At 51.2% G+C, this 16799-nt stretch overlaps 1 protein-coding gene across 9 annotated transcripts in view; it reads right to left on the bottom strand.

Moving 5' to 3' along the window:
* Window positions 1-3718: 3718 nt before the first annotated feature.
* Window positions 3719-16799, bottom strand: part of ATP6V0A1 (ATPase H+ transporting V0 subunit a1) — a 52944-nt gene continuing 39863 nt past the window's right edge. For 6 of the 9 annotated variants that reach the window (XR_014000549.1, XM_081162458.1, XM_081162456.1 and 3 more), the window contains 3 exons: window positions 12396-12513; window positions 11910-12081; window positions 4742-6384 (listed from right to left, as the gene is read on the bottom strand). Coding sequence is in view for 6 of the 9 variants with exons in the window: in XM_081162458.1 (XP_081018584.1) it covers window positions 6291-6384; window positions 11910-12081; window positions 12396-12513 (384 nt within the window). In the remaining 3 variants the exon portion in view is untranslated. Of the gene's footprint in view, window positions 6385-11909; window positions 12082-12395; window positions 12514-16799 lie in introns of all 9 variants that reach the window. The other 3 variants (XR_014000547.1, XM_081162461.1, XR_014000548.1) reach the window with 3 other exon arrangements.

Below are 16799 nucleotides of genomic sequence, written 5' to 3'. Positions count from 1 at the left end.
AAGGGGCGGGGCGGCCCGGGCCCAATCAGCTGCGGGCCTTGGGTCACGTGGACCCGAAGAGAAAGCGCCCGCGGGCCGCTGAGAGACCGGCTTCCGGGTCCCACAGAGCCGCCCGAGGGTGTCTTCTGACTGCGCGTGGGGCGCGAGCGCGTGACTCCGGGAACCTCAGAAGCCTGGAGCCGGAAGCGGCGCGCTTCCCTTCACCAGCGTCTTCAGATTCCGCGCGCGTTCGCACACGAGTCACTTTCCTTCCATTCACCCAACCATCCAATAAATGTTGGGAGTTTATTTTGTACCAGGACTGCCGCCCCTCTCCGGGGGAGACCTGGAAACCATGTACTTGTGGGAAGATTCGCATGATCGTTGTGATGCTGTGAAGAAATACGAGGGCACCCAGCCTAAGGCTTCCAAAGGAAGTGACATTTAATCCGAATTAAATTGGGATTGACTAGGAGAAGAGACAGGGGAAGTACCCAAGGTAGAGAAAATGTCTGTATGAGGACCCCTGAAGGACAAAGAAAGCGCTGGGCAGATTTGAGGAACTGAAAGATCATGCACAGAGTTGGAGGGGCCATGGGCCATGGAGCCTGGGCTGGCCGTGGGGCAGGACCTGGTGGACATGTTAAGGTCTCTCCTTGGATCCTTAAGGGGTAGCAGCAGCAGCAGCCGCAGCAGCCCAAGATAGGAGTTATTTTCATTTTATATAATGAGGAACTGGGGGCCAGAGAAAGGAAATGACTCAGACAAGACCAATACTAGTAGGAGAGCAGGCCTGGGACTGCAGCTGGAACTCCCAACTCCAAGACCAGCGTTCTTGCCACTATTCCCCAAGTGCTGCAACTTTTCAGGCTCCCTCTCTGGGCGGGGAGGGCTTGAGTGAGGCTTTGTGGTGGGCCCTTTAGAAAACCTGTTTCCTAACAGGATTCTGAGTTCTTTTGGAGGCAGGTGTCGATCTCTCCAGATTGTCATACCTGAGGGAAGCTGCTTAGAGACAGGAAAGAGATCCCAGGAGGACTGCCAATCCACGGAATTTGGAGTCGTTACTGAAAAAGAACATGGGAGCCCACTGAGCTTGGCCCGCTCCCCTGCTCCCTGCCCCCAGCTGCAGACACAGCTGCAGGACCCCTGCCTTGCTCCTGGCTCAGTGAGCAGCTCTGTCAGGAGGTGCAGCCCCTGCTGTCACTCAGTTCCTAGAATCGAAAGATTCTCAGCCTTCCCCAAGGAGGGCTCCAAGACCAGCCCAGAGAGATGTGCCCTCATGGGGCTATAGTCTGTAGCACCTCCCCCCAGGCCTTTCTCCACTCCCCACCAGTACCCCTCACCCCCCACCCCATTTTCCCTCCAAACACCCCTTTCTCTGGGTGAAACTTATCAGCTTCTCTTCCTGCCTGGACCTGTTTTACTGGGATTTCTGAATCCTAGGGAACACATGGGTGAGGGAATTGGGGCTCTCTGTGCAGTCTGGATTCACCCAGAGTGGTAGTGGGTTGCTGGCAGGGGCAGTAGGTTGGGGACACCATCCAGGGAGTTGGTAGCACATTTAAAGCCTGAGCTCAAAGATGCCGGGCAGGAGCTTCAGGGATGACTCCATGCATGTCACACTCTTTTCTTACTTCCCCATCAGGCTGGGAGCTCTTTGAAGACAGTAGGAGGCTGGTTGAAGAAATTCAGGTATGAAATATTAAGCATTTACTAAAATATGAGGAAGATGTGCTGTTAATGATCTAGAATGTTCTGAAAATGGTCAAACCACTTGGGTACAGTACACTCCCATTTGTGTGCGTATTTTTTTTTTATTTTTTTTAAAAATATATCTTTATTGATTTCAGAGAGAGGAGAGGAGAGGGAGCGAGAGAGACAGAAACATCAATGATGAGAGAGTCATTGATTGGCCGCAGCCCGCAAACCGGGCATGTGCCCCGACCAGGAACCGAACCCCGATCGCCTGGATCCTAGGTCGATGCTCAACCACTGAGCCACGCCCGGCCAGGCTGTGTGCGTATTTTTAAAGGCTATGGAAACAGTAGTTGCCTCCCATGGGGTACTGGGATGCTGGGGGTGGGAGGACTTTACTTTTCAATGAATGTGTGTGAAACAAGTAGTCCGGGCTCTCCGCTCTCCATCTCATCGTGTCCTCTTTTGTTCCTGGCCCCTCTGCCTATGTACCCCAGAATACTGTACAGCCAACCCAGTTGCCTGCATGTCGCAGCCCAGCTAGGATCACACTCACCTTGCCAGTGAGGAGGAATGAGTCTTTCCCTGTCTGGCCACCAGGGAGCAGCCGATGCCTAGGACATGCCTTGGGTAGGCCGGGGAGCTGGGAAGGCAGCCAGGTCACTGGGACCTGAGGGGAGCTCCAGTGCTCCTTCGCCCCAGGGCTCCTGGGGCAGAAAGAGGCACAGTCCCACCCAGGACCCCAATGAACAAGACAGAGAGTGGGTTCTGAAGGTGGTGATGGAATTGTCCTGTTTTTATGACACCGAGCAGGCCCCAAACCACAGTTCCCATGCTGGTTCTAGGACCGTAAGATGAGAGGCATTCATGGGACAGGGGCATAGACTCAGCAGATGCCTGGGGTCCAGGGGTTCCACAAGAAGGGGATCTCCCACTTTAATCCTGTCCCCAGACGCATCCAGCAGCCAGTTCTAGGCAACTACCCATCTGTTTTCTGTCTCTCTAGATTTTCCCATTTTAGACATTTCACATAAATGCAATCATATAATGTGGTTGTGTCCAGCTTTGTAGCATAATGTTTCTGAGGTCTATTCATGTTGGAGCAAGTATCAGTGCTTTATCCATTCTTATTGCAGAATGACACCCATTATATGGATAGACCGCCTTTTGTTATCCAACCGATGGACACTTGGGCTGTTTCCATTTGGGGGCTATTATGAATGATGCTGCTATGAACACTCGCACCAGTCTGTGTGCACGTCTTTTCATTGTTTTTGAGTCAATACCCAGAAGCCCAATTGCTGGGTGTTCTCTTAGTTCGGTTTAACATTTTGAGGAACTGCCATCTGCTCTCCAAAGCAGTTGCACCATTTTACATTCCTCTCAGCAGTGACTAGGAGTTCCAGTTATTCCACATCCTTGATGACACCTGTAATTAACTTTTTTATTGTAACCATTTTAGTGGTTGTGATGTGGCATCTCCTCGTGGTTTCGATTTGCATTTCCCTAATGACTAATTATGTTGAGCACTTTTTCATGGTCTTATTGGCCATTCAACCTGGGGATAGGGTCAACTATATGATTTGTAAATATTGTCTCCCAGTGTTAACATTTTGATTTTTGTCCTTTGAAGCAAAATATTTTTAAATTTTGCTAAAGCCCAGCTTATCTTCATTGCTTGTTTTTTGTGGTGTTTTTTTTTTTTGTATCGTATCTAAAAATCATTGCTTAACCCAAGGCCAGCATGAAGACTTGTGATTTCCTCTTATGAGTTTTAGTTTTAACTCTTAACTCTTACATTTAGGTCCATGATTCATTTTGAGTTAACTTTTTTATATAGAGTGGGGTTGTGGTCCAAATTTTTTTTTTTACATGTGGATACTCAGTTTACTAATGCCATTTGTTGGAAAGACTGTTCTTTCCCCATTGAATTATCTTGGTCCCTTTGGGGAAAACCAATTGACCATAAATGTTAGGGTTTATTTCTGGACTCTCAATTTCAATTCTATTCCACTGATTCCAAAAATCTACTTTATTTATTTATAAAATTTTATTTATTGATTTAAGAGGGAGAGAGAGAAACATTGATTTGTTGTTCTACTTATTTATGCATTCACTGGTTGATTCTTGTATGTGCCCTGATCTGGAATCGAACCTGGAACTTTGGCATATTGGGGCAACGCTCTAACAGACTGAGCTACCTGGCCAGGGCCCAAATATCTATTTTAATTAGGCCTCCCTTTTTGAGTCAATAACAGAGCAGAGGCTAAAAGAGCTCATTTACCTAAATTTCCACTCTGGACTTTCGGAGGAGCCAGGTGGGGGTGCTGCCCCTAAGGCCTATTCCAGGCAGCTGGCCTGTGAGGGAGGAGAGGGTTTGAGGCTGGGGGGGACAGGAACATGAAATGAACAGGGTTTTCCTGCCCCTCCTGGAGCTGCAGTTGTCCGCCTGCTGCTCGCATTCCTGCCCAGCCCCTGCCCTGGAGGCCCTAAGAGGGAGGGATGGAGAGGGAGGGCACTGGGAAAGAATGTGGATGCCTTACATGGCACCGAGGAGGGAGAAGGCGCCCTCCCTGCCCACCCCGCCTGCCAGGACAGTCTGCAAGCTCTTCGGCCACCTGCCTACCTCAGCACCTCACATTCTCCAGCTGCCCTAAGAAACTACATGCTGAGCCTCCACTTACACCAAGGCCAAGGACATCAGGGCTCAAAATAGCCAGGCTTCTGAACCCTGAAGAACACAATTGGAAAAGAGGGAGAGGATAGGCAGATGCCCAGACCCCCATGAACCTCTGCTTTTTGGGTGTGTAGTGTATGAAGGGGAGATGAAGCTGGGTCCCTAAGTCCCCTCCCCACCATGGGTGGTGTCTGCAAAGCAGACTTGGCTCATGGAAGGGGGAAGGCGCCTGTGAAACTTGAGATAAGGAGAGAATTTCACAAACTAACTGCCTGGTCAGGGTCACAGTAGCTGTGGCCTTTGATCAGAGAGAAGCAGAAATGCTGGAGGAGGGAGGGGGAGACTGTGCGAAGCAGGGGCTGTGGGTACAGAGACAGGCAGCCTCCCTCTGTAGAGTCAAACACACTTTATTCAGCACAGGAATGTCTGAACAGAAGGGCCTTGGGAAGGGTTCCTGACAAAGAACTCTACTTCAAGCCCCGCTGTAAACAGAACAAAGATCATCATGTAAACCATGGGGACCACTGGGGGGGGGGGGGCTCTGCACAAGGTCTGGGTCAGGTCACACTGCCCAGCACATGGTGAGGCTGGGGCAACTGGGGCGGATGGCCCACACCCAGGGCCAGACCAGCCTGGGAGAGCTGAGTGAGCAGTTCTAAGAAGCTCACTCAGGAAAGCCAGGTTGGGAAGAGGGCAGGGGCCTGGACAATTCAGGGGATTATCTCGGCCACTGAAAGTGACTGGATCAATTTAGCTGAAGCAGTCAGGGCTGCTGCGTCAACACATGCTTAAAAGACTCTAAGATCCACAGCTGGTGTGGGGGTGACAGGGGAGCCGGCCCCTTGGGGGTGCTCATCAGCAGCTCACAGGGCAGGGCTGTACAGCCCTCACAACCACATGTCCGGCAGCCCTGCCAGTTGCCTCCAGTCAGCAAACTGTAAATCAAAGTGACCCTCCCTGCCCAGGATCTCACTCCCCAACTTGGGCTCACTGTGGAAGTGGGAAGGGGCACTAGGGGCAGAGCAAGGCTGGACTGCTAGCGAACCAGCCTTGATGACTACTGTCTTTCACTCAAGATTCATGATTTGGGGGTGGGGAAGGGTCTCAGGGTCTGCACCAGTGGCAATTGAAGAGCATCAATTTAAACCCTCTGCCCAAAGGATGTGTTTGGTGGCAGGGCCCTCAGTGGCCTGAGAAGCAGCAAGCCAGGACCTCTGTTTTGGGTCACTTTCAGCTGTGCTATCATGCAGGGTGCAAATGGGGGAGGGAAAGAATGGGATTCTGGGAGGGAGGAAAAGAGGTATGAGTATAGAGTGGAAGTTAGGAAGGTGGTGTTGAGTATCCTAGGACCCTTGGGGGTGACAGGGAGAAGCCACGCACGAAGGCACAGCAGGGTCCAGCTCAATTCCTGATTAACAAATGCTTTGAAGCTGGAGGTGGGAGGCAGAGGACAGAAATACCATCTTCCTGGAACCGCTCTTGCTAACCCAAGGGTAGGGTGTTAAAGAGCATCCCTCCCCCACCAGTATCTAGCATGGCAGGGAGATTCTAGAAGCTCAGAATCTGGGTGTGGATGGTAAAGACGCTCTTTCCCTGGGCTTTGGGCTCATATGTAAATGCACACAGTCACCACCAGGCGACAGAGAGGAGCTGCCTGTGGCTGGAAGGAGACGGGGAGGGCAAGGCTGGTGCCCAGTGGTGTGAGTCCAGAGCCCAGCTTCTCAAGAAAATCACTACACTACAACACACACAGCTGAGGTGGCAGGGGACCCAAGGGAGGGCCAGATCTATCTAAATGACTCATAAGTGGCTGGGGGAGGGTGGCAAGGAGGACACAAATGCCCCAAAATCCAGGAACCACAACCAACACGAGAGAGGAGCACAGCTAATCACCACGGAGTGGGTAGGGGAGGGCAGTGGGCACAGGGCCCCTGGAGGCTCACTCGTCAAACCTCCCTTCCAGAATCTGCTCGAAGGAGAAGGGTAGGAACTTGAAACCGGTCCCGCTGTAGAATTTATTCTGGAACTCGACCCTGGGGAAAGGGAAGAGGGGAGTCATCATCCCACAGAAACCATTTGGGATTTCACAGTTGGGCCAGAAAGATGCCCAACCCTAGGCTCCCCAAAGCCTTCCTTCCCTAGATGAGCTTGGGAGAGCAGCTCTGCCTCCTGCCGCCTCTGCCAGCCCACTAAACCCAGACCTCGGCCAACTTCTCCCAGTGCACACAGCTCCGCCTCGGAAGCCCAGGCCTGCCCTCAGCAAGAGCAGTGCAGCAATGCACTGGCGTGTCCTCAGTTCCTGCTCTGACCTGCTCAGCACAGGCCCATGTGCAAAAGTTCAGCAGGCGTGAGTTTCTAACAGCAAAGAAGGAGAGGACCCCAAACTCCGTGGCCTGGTGGGCTCAGGGTAGACCTCCCAGGGAAGCCTCAGGGAAGCCCCTGGGGGGCTGTGACCTCAGCTCCAGCAACCCTGCAAGCACTGCTGTTTTCTTGCTTATTTGTCCCCTTGAAGGGAGGTTTCTGAGTGAACATTGGAGACTTTCAATTTAGGGGAGGAAATTCCCAGGAAAGGGGGGAAGTCAGGAGGGGAAGTCTCCTCAAAGCCATGGCAAAAATATGCTCCAACTACAAAAACATCTGAGAAAGAATTCTTCTCTTGGGGACTGAAAGGAAAAACAGAGCTTCAACTCCCTTCCCAGGCAGCTCAGCGTCTATCCCTGCTGCTCTCCCGGGGGCCTCTCAAACTCTAGGGGAAGAGAGCGCTCCTGTGAGCACTGGGCTGTGCTTCCCCTGAAAACTCGCCCTGGATGGCTGCCCAGCAACCAAATCAGCACCAAATAAGGGCAGAAAAATGCATGATTCAGATGATAGAAAAGCCAAGGAGAGCTGCCCTGAGGAATAGTTTCCACTGGGGCTGTGTGACCCTGGGGGCACCAGAACCCCTGTAAGAACAGGAGGGGCCGGCAGGCTGCAGGCAACAGTTTACACACTGGGCTTCCTCCCTCTCCAAACCGGAGGGGAGCAATTAGCGGAAAGTGTGGGAGTGGCCTGCCCCCCCTCCCCAGCCCCTTTGTGGGCATCAGGAGGACTGTCTGCAGGAGGCGCTGAGAGGCCCTCAGAGGCCTCTTCAGCCTTGGGGTGCTGGCTGGGGACACTGACTGCAGAGCTGTCAGCTCCACCCCTGGGGAGAACAGGTGAATAATTTTCTGTGCCATTGGAACAGGTGGCCTTCTCTCCTAGCTCCACATTCCAGGGCCTGGGCCAAGGTCCCCAAGCATCCCAGACTGGAGAATTCCCACGCGCTCCTGGGCTGAGCCCCCAGGGAAAACGGATCCAGCAGGGAGAGTTTCAAACTAAAGTCAGTCACAGGATTCCCAGCAAGAGCAATTCAAACCAGGAACTGGATGTGCCCCCATGCCCCAATACTCCTACTAAGTGCCCTGCCAGTTCCAACTACTGGGAACTTGGGGAAGGTGGTGGTGATGGGGCTAGGTCCCTGTTTGTTGCCCACTGCTGTCAGGTCTGAATTCTTCATGTTGGGTAGGCTGTTCTGCATATGGCAAGGGATTTCTGAACAACTGAAAAGAGACTGACTCATCCCATTTTCATTTAACAATATGTAGCAAGATAGTGGGCAATTCACCTTCAGGTCCATGAGGTATCGGGAATTCTGACCTCCTGGCTGGCTAATTGTACAAACAATTCTAATTCCAAATTGGGCGAATGGAGACGTTTTTAGATGCCTGTGAGGTCACCACCCTTCTCTTGCCATCCCTCTGCGTGACTTAGGGTGGCCACCACTAGGGACATCTTGGGCATCTCTAGGTCAGCCCGACTTCACCCTCCTTCTCAGCGGTGCTCACCCAACCTGGCACAGAGCTGGAAAGTGATTTCCCTGTTGTCCTCCCCTCCCTCTTCTCCCTGCAAACCAGGGAAATGTGTGCTTCCTGAGAAAGTACAAACACAAAGTTCTCTGTGTGAGGGTGCAACTGGGCCCCAGGGGCCTCCCTGTGAGTTTTCCTTCCTTAGGGGCTCTGCTCAGGGAGCCTCTAGGCCCTGCCATGCTCCAAGCCACTATGACACACCTCAGAATCCCACAGTAGTGAGGACAGCCCCAGGCACTAGAATGAGTTTCTCTATCACCCCTTCCAGCTCCAACACCTGGCAAAGGCCACCCAGTGACCCAGAGGATAAATGGGAGTCCCCAGAGAGATGGCTCCTGCTATGTAACAGGAAACCTGTTTCCTTGAGTAAGTGGAGGGGGAAGAGTTCCGGGGCCTCTTCCCTTTCCTGGCAGGGGTATGACTGAGGGGAGGCAGTTTTAGAAAGATGATTCTAGGCCCAGCTGCTTCTCTGGCCCTTTCTGTTCCCCTCTGAGCAGTTCAGGGCCTGGAGCACATGTCTGTCTGGTGGCCCAAGTGTCCGGACGATGATGTCAGCCTGAGGTTACGTTTCAGGTTCTTACTTCTGGGGCAGCCAGCCATTCACTCAACAATCCCATGGAGTCCTGCTGTGGCACCACTGCATCCCTTACAACAAATTGGTCCCGGTCTTGTCCTTTTAGCCACCAACCAATCTGTGGGTGTGCAATGGCGCACGTCTATACAAATGTGTAGTCTGCGAGATAAGAAGGCAGACCATGGGCAACAATCTTTCTGCTAAAACCAATTTGGTGTCCACAGTTATAACTACAGACCCTATCCCTTCCTTTGCCTTTCCTGAGGAAGAGAAGACATCTAATTAGGGTGGCAGGAAAGTCCACTGACTCTACATGGTTGGGAGAAAAGAGAGGGACAGAGAACTCAGAAGGATGCAGAACTAGCACATTAATCTGCTCATTGTTGTTTTCAAATGTCACCCACCTCCTTCTGACCCTACATGGATCTCAGACTAGTGGTTTATATTTGTTATCAAATCATGTTTTTCTTCTCGAGCCCACAGAAGAGACTTGGAACAGGTATAATGGGTCAGCCCTTGCGTCAGAATCAGGTTACCCCAGGTGAATACCAGGGGCAAAGTGACAGGTGTGGGACATCCAGGCTGGACACCAGGAAACACAGTGACACTGTCCCTGCCGCCAGTCTCAGCAGGGCAAGCTGCCCCACCCCTCCCCAGTGCCACAACTAGGAACTCCTCTCCCCCAGGACTGAGGCCCAGGCATCCCTGAAGCACATCCACATTTGGCCAGGAGGGGGTGCACTAGTGCCAGTTTCATTCCCTCCTTTCCCATGGTGGGGATGAGCCCCACAAGCCTCCTCTATGATGGGATTGGAAAGTTGCTGCACAGTTTTCACTGTTTTTTCTCTTCTACCCAATACTTCCACTACCAAACCCCACAAATGCAACGTGGTGGACGAGCCTATTCCTTGCAAACTACATCGGAGAGGCATTCAGATGGTACATGTACCCTCCCACCTAGTGGCCTCCCCTCTCTCTAAACAGACTAAAAGCAGTTTCTTTACAAGTCACCACAGCCAGGTGCCTTCACCACAGGGCACCCCACTTTTAAGCAGGGCAGCCGTGACCTGCACCTGAACAACAGCTTACATGTGCCAGGGCACCGTGAGAGTCACTGGTATGTACATTATTTCATGTTCAGTCGTGGTGGCCTTGGCACGGGAATATTATCCTCTCTTCACATGAAAGTGAGGTTCAGAGAGGTAAGTGTTTCCCTCAGGGTTGGCCAGCTGCTGTGGGCAGAGCTGGAGTTTAAACCACGTAGGCCTGATTCTGAAACCTGCTCTCTTGTCATGTGTCACTTCCTTGGTGAGCCTGAGGAAGAAGTATCCTCTGTGACAAAACATGGCCTCGCAAACTGGAGGCTCACTCTGCAGGTTGGGCCCAAGTCCAGGCGACCTTCCTCACATTGTGGTGCGCCTGCTCACTGTACTAACAGCTCTCGTCCCCCACCTGAACGGCTCCCCATCCCGCCCAGGAAGGAGGCTACAGGCTCCCCACTTGGGAATCAAGGTGGGGTGGTAACTGTTCCCTCAAGCCCAGGGCTCAGGAGACAGAAAAGTTACCAGGAAAGGAAGGAAGCCAAGAGCGCAAGAAAAAGTGAGTCACCACAGGCTGGCTACACAGACGCTCCCTCACACCGGAGAGGCTGAGGAAGTGTGCTGGGCAGAGAGGACGCTGATAAGCTAAGAACAGGAGCGGCCAGCAGTCTGAATCATGCGGAGCTCCTACCTCCTGGCTCCACAGTAAACAACAGCTGGGCAGGGAGGAGGGCGGCAAGGAGGAAAGCCTTGTGCACTCTCAGTTGTGTACGTGTACTGAGCAACGTGTACTGAAGTGCACTGATGCAGCAGGGCAGACTCCTCCAAAGGAGCTTCTGAGGGGAGACTAAGTCCCAGCCCTCTCCCCTTACATGCCTCACTTCTCTGTAATTCAGAACAACAAACAGTGGCAACATTGAGGAGGCTCAGCTATAACAAAGCCAGAAGGAATATCAAAGATAAGGGGGGTTGGGAAGAGAAGAAGTTTGGGGTTCAGATTCTGGATTTTCTTCAGGTTTGGATTAGTGATGCAAAGAGACACTCCAAGCCTCTTCTGACCTTGAGATCATTAACACCACAGGTCATCTCATATAGGGGTTCCTAAGGTTGGGTCAGCAAATTTGCGACCCCCTCAACTGGTAAAACTCTGTGTGCACACACCACACTGGGGGGGTACTTTGGAGAGAGGGAACAGAGCTTCCAGAGCCCCTGGGGTTTGAGACTCAGAAAACGGAAAATCACAACATAAAGGAAGAAGGGGGACTCGAAGGGGCAGGTAGCCAGATATGCACATTCGGAAAATACACTACAAGAAATCCCCACCAAATTATTCATTGTTGACCTGAAATGCAAATTTAACTGGGTGTCCTGTAATTTTATTTGCTGAATCTGGCAACCCTACTTTGAGGTCATGGAGTCACAGCCCAGCCCAGACTCCAGCTATCTCTCTCACTCCCTAGGCTGAGCTCCCTCCCCATGCGGGGCCATTAAACCACAAACTACATCAAAGAAAACAAACAAATCCCGAACCTGCCCTTCTGAAGCTGCTTTGGTACACTGAGATACATCCTAGGGAAGCAGGAATCCCCCCACCACATGGAGCTGCCAGGGTCCTCCTCAAAGACGCTGGCACAATGACAGAACAAGGGGATAAAACTGGGGAACACTGTGCTCTAGCACTTTCCTGGGCTTAGAATCTATTTCAGAGCTGCTTTCATTGCTCTGAAGACAGGAGAAAGTGCTATGCCAGAGCCAAAAACCACAAACAAGCAAACAAACAAACCCTCAGCAGGTCTTTTAAGCTATCATCAAGAGCATGGAAGAATGCTAGAGAGGCAGGGAGAGGAATCTGACAACCCCCACCTGCGAATTCTCCCCGAAGGCTATGAAAATTGAGCTGTGTTATCTGTGAGCATTTCCGGAAGCTCACTCCTAAGATAGGTCCTTGGGTGTAGTGATGTGAAAGCAGACACTTCCAGTGTCACTGGATTCTGTACGGGAGGAGCAAAGCTGCCCTCAGTGCAGCTAAGGACACATTCCCCCCCCGCCTCTCCCCTCACCAGTGTAACCGCAGTGCGTGGAGGAAGGCCGAAAGGCCCTCCATGATCAGGAGGATGGTCACGGTCAGGGTGGCAAAGGCGGTGAAGATGAAGAACAGAGCCAGACTTCCTGCCAAGCTCTTCGTACGTAGGCCAATGTGGATCACCATGGTCCAAAGCACCTCAGACAGCTCTGGGGACCGGGGAGAGACATGACATGTGGTTCATTTTGGTGAGAAGCACTGTGGGCCTGGCATTTTGCTCTACCACCACTCACCTGGAGTGTTCCTTGCACTCTGGCTTCCCATGACCTTAGTGGGACCACTGTGAATCGCTAACCTGGCAAAAGTGCTGAGTCTCCCATCTGGATATCATTCTCTCTGGACTTAGGAGTCTGAATAATCCCAGAACCTTTATGTAATTTCCACTCTCTTTAAGCCCCCCACCTGAGAGAGTGCCCAGAGCAGGGGAAAGCCATAGTTTTCAATCTGAGAGAAATATACTCACGTGCATGGGCGAGGCTGAGGGCCCAGAGCCGCAGGTACGAGGCGGTGTTGGAGATGCAGCCCAGGCAGTACTCGATGGTATGGATGGCCTGGTGGACCATGGTGTCTCCAAAGTTAAACTGCGGTGGGAAGAAACCAGAGAGAAGATGTAAGGCTGGGAGGGAATGTGTAGAAGTCTGGGCTGTGGCCACATGGCACTTTGGGCTCCATGAGCCAGGAGCCCCCAGTTTTGTACTCCAGTGATGATTTCAGCTACACCATCCCTAGAAATCCTGCCAGGCTTAGTCCCCAACTGGGACACCCCCATTCCCCTCAATTCACTACATTTGAATGAACTATGTCTTTATGAGAGTCTCAACACATTTGTTTTTCTCTCCCTGCTAGGCTGTGAGCTTAAGTGGAGTGTATGCGAAGTTGAGGGTGCTCGAAGAGAACAGCTACCTGGACTTTAATGACCTGCTCTAGCCAACTCCCACCTTCTGGTGTGTGGAGTCCCCAGTTTGGAAGCACCTGCTGTGAATAAGCCAGGAGAGCAGGAAGCCCCCACGGCCAGCTGTCAGGCCCTAACCCTCTACAGTCACTTTACTTAATTAGTTTAACAAACCCTAGCAAGCAAGATAACCAACCTCCTTTTTTTTGTGTGACTTCTGAAAAGATGACACAGACATTTGGAAAAAGTTTTACCAGTTCCTAGTTAGACAGTTAAGACCAGACAGAATATCTATTGGTTTTTGTTTCTGTTTTCCTCACACTCCCTTTCTCCCAGTTTTCCTTTCAACATCAAAAATTATTTCCAGCCTGGCCGGGCGTGGCTCAGCAGTTGAGCATCGACCTAGGATCCAGGAGATCATGGTTCGATTCCTGATCAGGGCACATGCCCCGGTTGCGGGCTTGATCCCCCATCAGGGCGTGCAGGAGGCAGCCAATCAATAATGACTCTCTCATCATTGATGTTTCTCTCTCTCTCCCCCTCTCTCTTCCTCTCTCTGAAATCAATAAAGATATATTTTTAAAAAATTATTTCCAGAATAAAGGGATAGGGCTTGAACAAGCTTTCAGGAGCTCACATTTAGGACTGTTCCAAGCACAGCTGGGGAAAAATACAGATCTTTAGAAGCACCAGGTGCATTTTGTGGCCTCTCACTCTCCCAGGTGGAGAAACCAATAGAACAGGAGGTTGTTCCATTCCGGGGGCCCCTCCCCACAGCCCAGACCAGAACCCCAGGAGCAGAGGGCAGCTGTCCAATGGGCCTCCCTTCCCCAGCCTGCTCGGCCCTTGGGTCAGAGTCTATTTTTTTACTAGTTTCTTTCAAGACCCACATGACTCCACACCCAAAATATGCCAGAATTGCCATGGGAAATCACAAGCACAGGCCGAGAGAAGGGGCTAGGCTGGTAAAGGGCTAGGAGCCTGGCCTCCTGGGTGTGGCCAGTGGGGAAAGGGGCCAGCTCCAGCGCACCAGCCTTGAGCAGCTGCCTCATTTCCCTCCCCTCTGACTATCTACACCCAGAGTCCCTCAGGGTTCTTCTTCTGGAACAGGCTTGTCAAGCCACCTAGTTAACCTGAAAACTAGGCTAATCCTAGTTACCTCAATTCCAACAATGCTGTGGAGAGTTCCTTCCCACCACTGCTGGCTGTTGCCCCAAAGCCCATGCTCAGAGGAAGGAGAGGCCCCTGGCTCTAAGGAGCACAGGTATTTACTCCCAAAAGCTCTGCAAAAGCAATGACTGCGGGGCTCCCTTAGAACCAGCCACTTTCAGCATTTTTATCCCACCTCCAGTTTCTCCCATTAAAAAAAAAAGGAATGGAAGGATGGAGGAAGCTTCTCTTCCAGGCATTACCCTAACCTTCTCCTGTCCTTCATTCCCAACTTCCTGCTTTGTAACCTCTGGCAAGTTTTCTGTGTAACAGGGGAAGACAGTGGGGGGAGCATTAAGGGAGTCTAACTCCCCCTGAAAATGCCTTGTTTCTCCTCAGGCCTCCCAATTCTTTCCTGACTCATAGCAGACTAGCTGGTCCCCATGCCTCCAGACTATGCCCCCTCCCCAATCCAGTATGCCCTGTAACATCCCCACTAGGGTATTTCAGCAATGCACATTTGTTGTGTCACTTCCAGCTTCACCACCCTCTGATGGCTCCTTGTTGTCCAATCTATGGCTCATTTCTGCCAACCTCTAGTCTCACTTCTCACCAGCTACCCAACTCCTGACTCTGAGCTTCAGCCAAGCTGAGTATCTATTTATCCCCCAAGCATGATGGGCCTGCAAGCCCCTGCATCTTTATGATAACTATTCACAATGATGGTTCTGCATCCCCTGCTCCCTCCACAGAGACTCTTGCTTGACCAGACTAAGCCTAGCAGTAATATCCTTGGGGAACCCTTTCCTGGTCTCCTCCTTCCCACTCCCACTCAAGTGTTTTGCAGGTGCCCTCTTTCTGGGCATCCTGGGCATCCTGGGCATACTACGATCACAGCATCTGTCACCCAGACTGTCTCCTCCTCAATTTGTTTGGGAGTTCCTTGAAGGCAAGGACTATGTTTTTCTTCTTTTAGTTTCTGCAGCATTAAACAGAGTGCTTGACACATGGAGGGTGAATGAATGGATAGATGGGTTGGAGGAGTGCACCTGGTGAGATGACACAGTAGGGCGAGGTGCCACTGACCCTTGCTGAATGGTTAGAGCCTTCAAAGGTTTCTCTGACAATCACATTACCTGGCCCTGGTTTGCAATCGTACTAAGTGCTCTCCAGGCAAAGGGACCACTGCTTCCACTGGGCTGGAGCAATGACCTATATGGGGCAAATGGTTTTCATAGCCAAGCAAAATGGGCAAGTCTAGAAGAAATAGGCTGGACTTTAAAAAAAAAAAACTGTTTTGTTTGAAATCTTTAGATAACTGTGACAGTTATCCAGATTTCGTTGTAGGGAACTAGACTGTGTATGTGTCTGATAAAGATAAAAGTGTTATGACTACTTAGGAAGCTATGAGAAACTAAACCCCTGAGGGAGCTGGGGGGCCAGGGACTAGGGCAGCTGAATTACAGTCCATCTTCTTTGGATGTCCAACTCCCCTGTGACATGCTACAAATATGAACTGTTCTGACAATGACCATGGCATTTGGGTGCTCAATTGGTAAGACATTTAGAAAGAGCAGTATTGTCGGAGGCAATGTTACTGGGAGAAGGCTGGGCTCCTCACTAACATGGACCATACTCCTGCTGGCCCTTCCAGGAAGCTCAGCCAGAGGCTATGCACAGATGAGTGGTCCAGAGGAACATGGGAGCTCCTGGATGCCAGCACAGGGGGCCTCTCCCGCCTTCAGGAAGATGGAGCACTGTCTGTTCTTACACAAAACAGCAAAGCTTTTCCCATTCCCATCACACTGTCCCTTACAGAGGCCAGGAGAGCAAGGGAAGGGAAGGGTTCATGGGTCTAAGTATTTCAGAGAGAAGTTTTGGGGGAAGATGCAAACAGTGCAGCATGGCCTTTTAAAAACCCAATTCCAAACTTGTATATTGCTAACCGAACTCTTGCTGAGCTGGAAGGCCTACTCCAGATGCAGCCTAAACATTTCACCAACTTTCTCCCTGTTCCCTGTCATTGTTCTGTATGAGTGTCTGATGTAATATGAACTCTTTTCACACAGATGGATTGCTTTTTACTGGGATACTTCTAAAGGCAAAGCCTCCTTTTGAAGGGTGTCTACCTCCCACGTGGGTCATACAGAGGTAGAGGTGACCCTAAGGCAAGGGTCTAGCAATTCTCACTCAAGCATCATCAAGCTGATGAGGGCAGCAGGAAGAGGCTGGCTGCATCTCAGACAGGGAGGAAGGGGGAGTTTTACTCATAAGCACTCAGAGGATCAGGGAGGAAACAGCTACTCCCAGTGGCAGAGCGACCATACATAACATCACAGGAGAGGCAGGCAGAAACCAATGGGACTTAACCCCCAAGGGGAGTCACTTCAAGAATGCCAATGCAGACATTACTTGTAGCTCCTTACAAAGCCATTCTCAGAGGTATTAGATCAGCGAAGTCAATGAAACAAAGACAAAGGTGACCGACATGAGATGCAGTTAATGGAGATGAGCTTTTTCAGAACATGGATTCACGAACTGGTTAGAAATGGCCAGTGAGATGCAGGATACGTGGGTGTAATGTGTGGCCCCCGGATGCAGCAGGGTCAGCAAAGTGATCACAAGGACGGGAAGACAAGCCCCAGATAAACATGAAGGCAAAGCAGCTTGTTTCTTACCACTTCATCCTCGGTAGGCTTGAAAACACAAAGTTACACTTAGTGGGAAGCCACAGCACACACAAGGTCACAAGTCACGAACACAAGACTATCATTGCTTCTTGGGGAGGACTGTTAATGTTAAAAGGGTCTGACATGTTAGAGGCAG

Source organism: Miniopterus schreibersii, assembly GCF_964146895.1.
Source record: "Miniopterus schreibersii genome assembly, chromosome: 16".
Taxonomy (NCBI): domain Eukaryota; kingdom Metazoa; phylum Chordata; class Mammalia; order Chiroptera; family Miniopteridae; genus Miniopterus; species Miniopterus schreibersii.
This window is presented reverse-complemented; position numbering and strand designations above follow the sequence as displayed.